We start from the raw sequence: 12656 nt of genomic DNA on the forward strand, positions 1-12656 counted from the left end.
GTGGTGCAAAGAGAATAGTCAGCTGGCGTAAACATGATATTCAACCACTGTACTTGGGAACTTATCAACTATTAATATTTAAGATATGGAAATCTGTGCCATGTTTAAAATACAGTAGACTTTCATTCATACAAGTTCTTACCAGGCTCCAGTTCAGAAACATGACATTCTTCCACAGCTCCAGAGGGGCTATGAACTTTAGCATCTATCTTGCCCTTAGCTCCATTAAGCCTTATAGCAAAAGATGCTGGCTGGTTAACTTTTAATCCAGATTCCTAAGAAAGCAATATATTTAGATTACCAAGTTTAGTTTTGTCAGTGGTTTGAGACAGACATTGTTAACAGAATATTTACAAGGACACTACGTTTAGTTACCAAAAAATTAGTGCTAGGAAACAAAGGCATAGTTGAGTATTTGAGAGTTAAGTTGTCTTGACTCTAAGCGCTCTCTCGGCATTATCTTCATTGTTTGCCGTTTTAAAAATGGCAGACTTGTGTCCAGTAGATATTAACAGAGGACTTGTCAGTTAATGATTAACTGGGAACCATATTACACTTTCTACAGCTACCCAACAAGGCGTGTTTACTTATGGCTAGGAATTTGACATTCCATCAATAGTTTCATACTCCCACTTTGTCATGACGCAATCACCAATAATGTTCAATATCGGTCACCCACTATCACTGGAGGCGGAGTCAGTTTTCAGATGTTTGAGACGTTAGTTACATATTAGCTATAGCTCTACTTCCAGCTGCAGATTCATTCCAACATTAATTCAGAAGTAAGACAAGTCTATCAATGCAGCTGTCAGAGGATCTAAATGCATTTTAAATTTCCCGCAACGTGATATTTAGTGTCATCAAAAATGACAAATGACAAACTAAAGATTAACTAACATGAAACCAGATGTTGCTATGCTACGTAAAGAGATCAATATTGTGTGTTTGACTTCAACAAGTAATCAGTCCCAAGTGTACATCATAGTTATTCATGCAATTGATAGGGTCCTTATCACGGAGGAATGGTTGCATTTGGTTACGCTTTAGCCATGTTGACTATAATGCTTTGTAACAAGAACATACTTTACCTGATCCCATTTGCAGCTATATCCTGAAGAGGGAAATAAATGTAACTGAGTAGAATTTAAGTTAAATGAAAATGCACTCATGAAAAATTTAACTGATAGTGCAGGTTTTTGAACATGTCATACAGAATATTCAGCTTTATCTCCCTCTGCAGAGAAAGTAATTAAGAGCAATCCTGTCAAAAGTCTTTAAATGAAACACAAGAAAATCATCAATACCACAGTGACTAATTAAGGTCCATGCAACTCCTTGTTTAGGCTCTCAGAAGAATTACTACCCCATGTTAAAATGTCAACTTTAATTTTAAACTAAGAATCTTAATTCTTTTTCAATCTAGGTTTAATCAGGTTGTGTTAAAGACAAGGAAGAGAGTGATCTCACCAACCTAGAACAAGAACTCTAGCAAGAGCCACTTGAGCAGTTCAAGTGCAGCAAGATCTAGGTACAACATACTAACTTACACTGGGTTCTCAGTCTCACTTCCAAGGGTCTTGTTTTTAGGTTTAAACCACACCTTTAATGTTACTTGTATTAAAATACAAGAAGCAACTCATGTTTTTTTTTGTGGTTAAGTAGAACAGATGAGCCCAGAATGAGTACAAAGCTGGAATTCACTCACATTTGCTGCTGTTTATGCAGCTCAAATGGTTCAAGTCTGCGGTTTTAGGACATTGGCACATAAGTAAATTACTGCCTTGTATTCATCTATTTGCTCACATGGATTCTCAGAACAAGTCTAAAGTAAATGCTTGATTAAGTTAGTGTACACAGTTTTGTTTGGGTTTAAAGCTGTGGCTTATACATGTCCCCTTACAAGTCAACTCAGCATTACTTGAGTAAACACAGCGAGTGTTCACATTACAAGAGATATTTCAGGGCTAAGGGGCTCTAGGCTATACTAGGTTCATTCAACTCATAGGCAACTCTGCCAGCTAGTTGGAGGAGCAATCCCATTTTACAGGACCACTGTTCCCCTTCTTACTTGAATTCCCAAATCTCCTAGTGTCTGCAACTGAAGCATGGCTAATGTTTTAAATACTGGTTGTTTAGAGGTTGACCTTTAAGAATCTCCTCTAGACTAGTTACATCTCCCTTGATTGCTAAAGGGCTTTCAGTTGCTTTAAGTTTTTTTTAAGCTACAAGTTTCATTTGGCTGTGGAAGTATCAATCTATTTAAAACTGATCACCTAATAAACTTAAGACAGAATTTTTACAGCCTCTTTGAGAACAAGGACAAAAATCAGTCAGCATGTGGTAAATTATGAAGATGCTTCCTTATGTCTCACCTGAAGGCTAGTAACAGTGAGTCTACGAGCATCATCTGAAGGTTCGATGACAGGAACTAGGTAGGGGCTTTCTGGAATATGCTCATCGTTGAACTTTATGGACACCTCATAGTTACCTGAAAGACAAGGAAGTAGTTTGTAAGAAAGCCCCCCAAAAAACTACAGAAATTTCCAGAGCAGTGACTTCAATAGTATTTGGTCTCACTACGTACCAGGATCCTGAGCAACGTAGGATACACCACAAGAGCCATCTTTATGGTCTTCGAAGGCAATTTCTGCTTTACTTGGGCCTTCAACTGCAATAGAAAGTCCTCCAGCTCCAGCTTCTCTTGTCCATATACTGAATTCAGCTGTTGACAAAGTATACAAGCAGAGATTAACTGCTAGTGAAGATTTTGAGTCCTTGTCAAGAAGTATAATATTCCCTATGCAATGGTTTGAAAAATACTGATACCATGTGTAAGTAAGAGACAAAAAGCCTAACAGTAGTACCATTTAGATTTAGAAAAATAGTAACAGTTAATTCATTCTCAGGTAGTGTTACTGACCACTGACAGGTCGAAGCTACAAGCACCTTCAACATATAATTCTGCCTCTATTCATTGAATCGGTCAGGTTTACTACAGTTGTCTGAGTCAAAGCCCAACCTGGTCAGAGTTCTCTATATAAAGTTACAATACACGTTAAAGTTACATTTTAGGCCCCATCTGTACTTTTTTGCACTGATTTAGCAACAGAGATGCAAATCCCTAGTGTAGATGTGCTGCACTGGCATTAGGCTAAGGTAGACCCAAGCAAGTAGCATCAGTGTTTTGTAGTGCCTACTAGGGGTTTGTGCCATTTAGCTAAAAGGTAAGACAGGTGTCAGTTCCTAGTCAAGACAACCTTGGCGTTACCACAGTCCTATCAATATATGGCATGTCACTGGACATGAATTTAAAAAGCTGAAGATTCCTATACAAGATGTTCTCCACCCATGCAATGCAGCTGTATGTTATTTTCCTTGGCCTGTATTTCAGCTGCACACTACACAGCTTGAAGTGATGCACTAATATTACAACTAAGCTCTAGTTGAGCCATCAAGCCATACAGTCCTGTTTACAGCAGTTGACTATAGTGTACTACCTGACTTGCTGCTCTAAAGCCAAACATGCAATATTGTATTCCAAGCTACAGGAGTTTGGTAGTGAAGTCAAGGAATTCTCACCTGGGATGCCGGCTTCTGCCCTCTCAAGTCCTGGACCTCCAGCTCTTACTTTATTAGCTCCCCCTTCACCAAGTGGCCCAACAGTGAATTGGAAAGGACTGCCTGGGACATGCTGTCCTCTGTATTTGACATTCACAGTATGGACCCCCATTTCTTGTGGCACAAAGCGGACACAATATGTGTTTTTTCCAACTTCATTTATTTCTGCATCGGCCATTCTTCCAGAGGGGCTAGTTACCTGGGCTGTCATATCACCACTATCAATTTCTAGATAGAAAGAGAGGTTAGCAGTCACTAATGGAACAAAATAATTAAGGTTGAGATTTGAGTCAGTGGGCTTTGCAGGGCCAACTCCTGTAGGTACTTGTAAAAATATTCCACCTAAACAATGTGAGCAAATCTATTATGGGCTAGATTAAATGAATTTTAGCTTTCACTTAATTTAATGAATCTGTGCATCCATGCTTGGTCCTGCCAAGGCTATCCCAGACCCAACTGCAAAGAATCCACACCTTTATCTGGCATGGTAACTTTCAGTCTCTGGGCTCGGAGTTTTACAGTCCATCAGAACTACTTCCAAGTCCAACAGGTGCCAACAGGGCAATCCAGAGCTCCCTGACACAAGGGCAGAATACACCATTTCTGTAGATCTACCCTCCTAGTACGGAAGACATTACCCTTGAGAACATACATCTGTACTGCCTGGCATTGTTGAGCAAGCCCCATAAATGGTCTAATCTTTCTTGTTCTAAGTGACAAAATGTTACACAGATTTAGGATCATGCTTGCAGAGCACCATGGACATGTTTAATAGAAGATGGTCAAGAGCTAATATGCATGGATTTCCACGGTCTTCACAGTGGAGTCATTTACCCTAGCCCAGCAATATCCAGGTAGTTTCCTAGGAAGAGGTGAAATATCAGCCAGCCATTAAGGCATGAAAAACCTGCATAATTATTTGAGATATGAAGGAGCATACTGATGGTGACATTTATAAAAACCAGGCACCAATATCATGGAAATAATTTCAGAATATTGTGGTTTAACTCAGAAGCATTCTTGAAAATAAGGTATTTGTTCACCATGAGACGGTCATTCACCTAATCCAAAAAGTAGGAAATATGAATCAGAATATCAGGGTTGCAAGGGACCTCAGGAGGTCCTCTAGTCCAAGCACCTGCTCAAAGCAAGACCAATCCCCAGACAGATTTTTGACACCTGTCTTACCTGGTTCTTAAGTCTTACAGATTGGGTATATCACCACTTCAGGACAGTTAGGCCTCACACCTCCACATTATGGAAGTAGCTAAAAGTCACTTTTCTGGTTGTTTTTAAGGGGGCGAATAGGAGATTTGCTTGCCTATTGAACTTCACTTAATTCTTTGAAATTCCCTCCCTTAACGCAGGACATTTCTGCCCGCAGATATTCACTTTTTAACACCATGTTCAGTAAGAATGGGATTTTATGCAAGTCAGGCTAGGTAATTAAATGTGAACACTCTGCCACTCAGATGTCATGCTCCCAGTGCTAAAAATGTACCCTCCATCCCTACAAAACCTCCACTGAGCACTCTGCATTGCTGTGGACCCAAAAGGCAGATTGACTGGAAAGTCTGGCTCCTGACAGTAGCTCCTCCAGCCATGAAAATATGACACCGAGGTGCTCTCAACTGAGTTGGGCCATTGTCTTTCAGCTCAGCAGACAGAAGTAATTCAAATGAGGGAGTTTCTACAGAGATACAGCTATTTGAAACTGAGTTACTAAGAGAAGGCAGTAAGGAAATAAAATAAAGGGAGGGGAAGACGCAAGAACAGCTGGGACAGTTATTGTAATAGAAGTTGAGAAATATTGTCAAAATACAGCTATAAAGTTCCTCCACTAGAAACAGTAAATAAGCAAGTGGCTCAGGTCTTATAGCTGTGGTTTACACAAGTTCTCACTTTAGAGAATATAGATAACTAATTTGTATTATGAACATCTAAATACCATTTGCTGAATGAAAAACCTTCACTGAAAATATTTCATAAGCATTTTGAAATAGTTACAACACACCAAGGAAGCAATAGTGGATTTATATTGTTAAAAGCCTGTTTCCCTTAAGTTTGCCAAGTAAAAATACAAACAAGAGTTACACAGAAATTGTCTATAGGTTAAGTTAGTACAATAATTGTTGTATAGCTCTACTTTCCACTTCACTATATGTGGTTTGATTTTATGGGTTATATATCCTCTATATTTATTCCACTCTATATTGAGCCGAAGAAGTGGGCTGTAGCCCACGAAAGCTTATGCTCTAATAAATTTGTTAGTCTCTAAGGTCTGGTCTATACTACCCGCCTGAATCGGCGGGTAGAAATAGACCTCTCGGGGATCGATTTATCGCGTCCTGTTGGGAGGCGACAATCGATCCCCGAATCGGCGCTCTAACTCCACCAGTGGAGGTGGTAGTAAGCGCCGCCGACAAAAAGCGGCAGAAGTCGATTTTGCCGCCGTCCTCACAACGGAGTAAGTCGGCTGCAATACGTCGAATTCAGCTATGCTATTCACGTAGCTGAATTTGCGTATTTTAAATCGACTCCCCGCTGTAGTGTAGATGTACCCTTAGGTGCCACAAGTACTCCTGTTCTTTTATTTAGTAAGTTATTCTTCCATTTGTTAAACATTGTTACAGCCTACTTTTTAAATGGCTTAACTAATTCATCTGAGAATTAAAATATAAATGCACTCTAAATAAGTTTCAGGTCTCATTAGACATTTAACATTTTAGCTAGCAGCATGCTAAACAAGCAATCATTTGCAGGTTCAATGTTCCCACTATACTTTCTGTGGTAAGTGAGGCATGGATGTAAAACAAAGTTAAACCTTGTGCGGTAGAATAGCCAATTGGGAAATGTTACCTGGAATTTTCAAGTTAAGGTCACACATGCTTCCAACTGTGGCAACAGAGGGAGTTCCTCTTGCACGTGTGATACTCTCCTTCACTCTTCCTTCACCACTTATTTTCACAGTAAATGGACTACCTGTAAGTAGCCCAACAACATTTCAGCTTGGAAATATTTGAAAGAATGAAAAATCCTACACTTAAATTCATTAAGGATTGAAACAGTTTCTTTAGATTTTTCAGGTTAGTATAACAGATGAGAAATAAAAGATACTTAGTCAATGCATAGCCAAAGACAGAAAATAGATATAATCGCCACGGCTAAGAAATTTTGGACACTCACTCCTTGTGACGAATAGCGAAGAACCCAAAAGGTTGAAGATTCTGATATTGGTACCATTTGCTATCTAATCCTACGCAGCAACTGAAGAACTAGCAAGATTAATGGACCAGCTACTCTGAGTGAGTGCCTTTTTGATTCCTCTCCAATCAAGGCCACCACTACTACACATTTCTTCAGAGACAAGTTTGTGTGTGTTCGCAGACACTGAAGGGAGAAATCCACTCCTCCCATACCCAAGTTATGGTACTGAGGCTCCCCCTGCTCTGAACATGCTTGCAGAAGAGGATGACTAATCCTGGTGTCTGTGCACCTGCAGAAAGTATCACTTAGGTCAGGATTTGAGATTCCTTTTCCCTCCTGCATTAGTATGCAGTGTGAATTCAGCAGCGGAGGAGGCTTGGATCAGAAAGTACGGCCTTCTAGTCTCCTTTCCTTTGCTTGAGGGGTGGTCCCATCAATATTCTTGGTCTTTTCCCTCTCTAAAAGAGTTACTCTGGGAGAGGTAAACTGGATCATGTAACCCGCTAAACACCCCCCTGCATTCTAAGCTACCATTTTGTCTTTTGAGCATCATTTAATATGGCTGATAGACTGGTATTCGAGATGCAGAACACATCTTCCCTTGATGTTACCTCAGTGATCCCTTAAGGCCCTGATGATTCAAAACAAGCACATCCCAATGTCTGCATCAAACAGGTCACAGCCAAGGCAACAGATCTAAAACAATGGAACCAGTACAGGAGCTAGGAGGTATTAAGTCCCTGACTCAGGTACAGCAAGCTGTAAGCCATTCCTTCTTACCTGGAACATGCTCATCTGCAAATTTAGTGGACACTATGTACACACCAGGTACAGTTGGAAAATAGGATACTTGACAGGTTCCATCTTCTAGGTCTTCTGTTTGAATATCCACCTTACTAGGTCCTTCAACCGCCAGTGAGATCCCACCATAACCTACAAGTTGCAACATGTTAGTTTAGCCTCACGTATAGTCAAAAAAATACAAGTTATGACCAAATGATTTGAAGTCAAATATGGTTCAAATCCAAGCTTGGCAATTGATTTTGAAGCAAGTAAGCCAGCCAGTCATTTCAGTGTATGGATGAACTAGTCACATGAAGCCTTGAATAAAGATAGTCTAATGCTATTTGTATTGCGGTATGTTCTGGCTACCATTGTATAACCAGAGAGACAAGGTAGATGAGGCAATATCTTTTATTTGACCGACGTCTGTTGGTGAGAGACAAGCCTTTGAGCTTATGCAGCTCTGTAGTTTTTTTTTTTTTTTAAATATAAAACAAAAAACGTACTACCCACCCAGTCAGGTATAACCTGTTTTTTAGTTTAGATTGTTATGTTGTCAGTACTCTGTCAATTAGTTTCAGACAGGGGAAGAAGTTTCAGGTACTATATACTTGGATTCCATATCAGAAACTGGTAGTTTTATAGCCATATTTTCCTGACTTTGTGAGTGCACCTTCCCCGGTTGCGAAAGAGACCCATTGGGGGGGGGGGGGGGGGGGGGTTAAGAGAGAGACACGACGACAGAAAAATAAAAAAAAATCAGGAAAGCTACTATATGAAAAATATCAAATCAAATCTGCTTCTTGAATCTATTAGAAGTAACACTTAAGACTAAGCTAACAGGCAGAGACTGTTGTAAACAAGAGAACTTGAATAGCATTAAAATTTAGTAGCACGAATACGTCTAAGAAGAATGTTTGGGGCCAGCAACTGCTTCACACTTTGCATTAGACAACTTTGGGATTGTGCTTCAGGACTGACGGTTGGATGGACAACATGGATCTGGGGAAGAAAGGAGCAGCTGCATTGCTTGGATTAGTTTGGATTATCCATTCGAAACATCAGAAAGGCACCATCCTGAAGAGCCCATAACTCAGGTCTCCCTCAGAAGAAAAGTGTGCTGAAGCACTGTTCCAAAATGGACCTTTCACATAGCACTAACCTGCATCTCTTGTATCTACAATGAAATCACACATTTCAAACGTGCGTCCTTCTATCAAGCCGCGGCCTGAAACTTTTGCTCTGCTGGCATCGCCAATCTCTGACTGAACCACCATGATAGATACAGGGCTGTTTGGCACATGACTTCCATTTTTCTTAATGCTGACAAGGTGTTCGCCTACTTCTCGTGGAATGAATGAGATACCTACAAGGCAGACAATCACAGCAGAAATAAGACAGGCTGGTTTATAGGTTTGCATACATGCCACCTGATTAAAACCCTTGTCACATGAATCAAGAAGCACTGCACTGAGAAAGCAATTAAGTCTTTTAATTTTGCTGTGTAGCTGCAGTTCACATTTAAGGGGCCAATAGGGAATACCAGGCTCTAGAAGATTAATCAATTTGGATTAACAGTCATGGGTAGCATCAGTGCACCTAGAAGTGCGCCTCAATCCCAGCATGGAGTATTACATAAAGGGTGAGCCAGGCATTCAGTCTCCATACCCATTCTGTTCCTGGCCAACACGCTTGCCAGCTGAGGATTGGAGGACACTGGAAAGAGATCAGCCCAGTCCACAAGCTAGTGAATGACCAGCTAGTAACAACTGCAAGACAGCATTTTAGTTTCCTTTCTCGAGAAGAGGCTGAGCTTACCAATGTGGTTATTGGGTAATCGTTTCAAAAGACAAGGCTCATCACGACCAGACGGGGCTCTAATACTGGCTGTTAAGAGGCTGAGATCAGACTCGTTAATGTCCAGCAAGAAGTCAGCAGCAGAACCAAGCTTAACTTGGGATCTTCTTCTGCCATCATCTACAAAAATACAAGCAGATTCCAGTTAGATCTGTATAGGACTAGCTTTATAATGCAGGTTGAGCTGGGAGGCCCACATCCTGTTCCTGGCTCTGTCAGACCATCAGTCTGAGCCAACAGTGTACTCTGCCTTGTTTGCTTTATCATCTGATAAAACACACTAGTGCTTTGAAATTACCACCTGATAACATATAGCTGATATCTGGTGTCTTCATTTATATGGGTTTAGTTAAGTAACTGGTCCAGAAGAGCTTCAGTTCTATTGGCTCCTATATCCTAGGATATTTATCATGTCCTACTATGGTGGTCTCATAACATCTGGAATTCTACTCCATGAAATGATAAATATGGAGCAAGATTATGTTAGGAAGACACTTTAGGATGATTCTTTCAGTCCAGCTTGGTAACCAACGTGAGCTGGTCAGTGTCACAAGGTTGTTGCGTCTGTTTTCACTTTGAACACCTGCAGACCTCACCTAAAAGGCATTCTGAGCCAGTGTGAAGCTAGACGGATGATCTCCAGGTCCTCCTCTCATCCCATGCGCTTACTGTTACAGCAGTTTAATTCATTACTGTCATTCTTGTGCTAGCTAATCTCATACATTACTGAACAGAGTATGTTACTAGCCTTACAGGTTAATTCACAAGGCTAATGGGTAGACGTCACTGACAAAATAAAATTGGCTACCTCACCCAGACTGCAGGCCAGAGAGTAGCTTCCCAATTTTGCAGTTCTACACTGAAGAGGCAGTTGGATTACACTCTGGAATCTGATCATTTGTTGATTGGAACGGTTAATTACTGTGTCAAAACAATTAGTGTTTTTTCATACCTGTGATCTTGGCAGTGAATGGGCTGCCTGGGATGTGTTTGTCATTGTACTTCACCAGTATGCTGTAATCCCCAGGTAGGGTTGGCAGGTAAGTGACTGTGCAAGTGCCATCTTTGTTATCAATGCAGCTAATTTCTGCTTTTGAAGGTCCTTCAATAGCCAAGTCCAGTCCACCTGTTATAGAAAGTAGTATTTTAATTGAGTAACCTTTAAATACAATTTTAAAAAGGCAAGGTAGCTGTAAAGAAGGCATCAGGTACTAAAAAATGTATTCCATAGTATTTCAGTTGGAGGTTTACTGTTCAGTTTTATCCTTTCAGAAAAAGATTTTTTTAGCAGAAGAGCCATTTGCTTCAGCCAGCTAGAAGTGTGCCAAGGCAGCCTTGACAGAGCATGATTCAATCTACTACATTCGATTCATGAAACACTGACTTTTCAGAGCCAATTTACTGGCTAATGAATTCCACTCCTCCCCCCTCCAAATTAAGCCAAGTTTATTATTCCAGGAAACAAAGTCTGAAAAACTACTGTGTACAGGAAATGATGTTACAGTTTTTACTCTGCTGTGTGCAAGTTACAATTCAGAAAAAAAGGAGTCCAGGAGTCTGACCTAGACAAAGTCTACTCATGTCAGCATTTAACTTTAGTTTTCCCTTATAGAATCCCAGCTAACGAGTTAAACAGAGAAAAGTTATTCAAAGGTTATTTCGAGTAAGTTAGAACATCACTATTAGTTATGACTTAAGTTCAATTATGCATACAGATTACATCTGCAATGTTTGAAATTGCTTTAGGCTTGTTTGTATAGAATTAAAGTTTGGTTAAAACAATATTTACTATCCCTCTTAAAGAACTCACCCTCTCCAGCATCTTCTGTGACAATGGTAAAAGTCGCTGGTTTGTTTGCTATACCATAAATGAGACCAGGTCCATAGGCAGATACGTTTCCACTGTTCGGATAGTTTACATAGAACTGTAGTGGGCTCTCTACAGAGGATTTAAGAGATAAACCAGACAATGAAAATATGCATAAAACCACATTTTGGGGGTTTAGAAGCATTGGATGTTTATTCAATGGTTTACAAGATCTTAGCTTTTCTAGTGTTAAGTTTGGTATACATAATTCCTTGGAACCTTCCTTTTACCATTACATAAAAACATTGGAGATTCTTCTAAAAACCAAGGAATTGCAACAAACATGCCAGTCTTCTTCCCAGCTCCTAAACATATTGCTCAGCTCATTCTGGGCCAAGTTTGTGACTTGTTAGCAAGTCAAACACCACAAAACCTGGTTCCCAAAAACCAAATCCATTAAGTCTGTCTTGTGCACTGGAAGCTCCCCTGCCTCCACTTGCTCTTTCACTCTAGTTTCCCTGTCTATTGAAACAAGCAAAGCCATTTGAATAGTAAGTGCCTTTCAGGGAATTTCTACTTTGATAGTGAAGTGAATACATCTTAAACTGAGTTATGCAACCTGCCAGTTGCAACTAAATTGCCAAAAGATATTTGGGAGCAAACTGAACATTCCCAGTTTTACACTGAATGTGTCCCAATGCAAAAAAGGTTCAGCTAGACACTCACCTGGAATATGGTTTCCAATGTATTTTATGTGCATTTCATGCAGCCCAACCTCAGTAGGAGAATATCCAACTGTTACTGTACCATCTTTGTTATCCACAATCTCTGGTGTAGCAGTTTTTCCCGAGGGCATATGAACTTCACCTATAGAAGGCAATTTAAGAGTTAAACTGGAATAGTGGTTTCCCCCCCACCACTCACTCCTTTGAACAGTCACGCAGACCATTTTAAACCAAAGCATTTCAGATGGTTAAGTTACTTGTCCACCAGTACAAATACAAGACTAATGAGAATACCAAATATTCCTACTTGTGCTTCTATATTTTATTTGTATAGCAGACATATGGTGAACGGCCTAGGGATGTAGCACAAGATTATATTGGCCAAATGAAAGTTTAGTAGGATGTATGATCATTGATTAAGTTACACTTCACTTCTGTAACGGGCTCCCCCACAATCTTTTACAAGGGATTATGAGCACCTTAAAGGAAACCAGTTGGCCAACAGCCAAATACTGAGCTGAAGGACAAGTGTCATGTTCTTGAAGAAAACCAATTCTAATAAATGCAGACACCTGGCCTACAGTGCATTTGGGGTGGGGAACAGGAGATGGGGCACTTCATATTACTTTAGCCACCATCCCAGTAGAAAAATCCTTCAT

The 12656-nt window shown here is 40.2% G+C and overlaps 1 protein-coding gene across 5 annotated transcripts in view; it reads right to left on the bottom strand.

The window, feature by feature from the left end:
* FLNB (filamin B) overlaps positions 1-12656 on the bottom strand; it is a 138172-nt gene that overhangs the window by 12771 nt on the left and 112745 nt on the right. For all 5 annotated transcript variants that reach the window (XM_034777876.1, XM_034777875.1, XM_034777873.1 and 2 more), the window contains 11 exons: positions 11999-12139; positions 11276-11404; positions 10418-10591; positions 9427-9585; positions 8771-8974; positions 7606-7758; positions 6478-6600; positions 3580-3846; positions 2585-2722; positions 2373-2488; positions 143-275 (listed from right to left, as the gene is read on the bottom strand). In XM_034777876.1, the coding sequence (XP_034633767.1) occupies positions 143-275; positions 2373-2488; positions 2585-2722; positions 3580-3846; positions 6478-6600; positions 7606-7758; positions 8771-8974; positions 9427-9585; positions 10418-10591; positions 11276-11404; positions 11999-12139 (1737 nt within the window). The remainder of the gene's footprint in view (positions 1-142; positions 276-2372; positions 2489-2584; positions 2723-3579; positions 3847-6477; positions 6601-7605; positions 7759-8770; positions 8975-9426; positions 9586-10417; positions 10592-11275; positions 11405-11998; positions 12140-12656) is intronic.

This window comes from Trachemys scripta, chromosome 7, assembly GCF_013100865.1.
Source record: "Trachemys scripta elegans isolate TJP31775 chromosome 7, CAS_Tse_1.0, whole genome shotgun sequence".
NCBI classification, from domain to species: Eukaryota; Metazoa; Chordata; order Testudines; family Emydidae; genus Trachemys; species Trachemys scripta.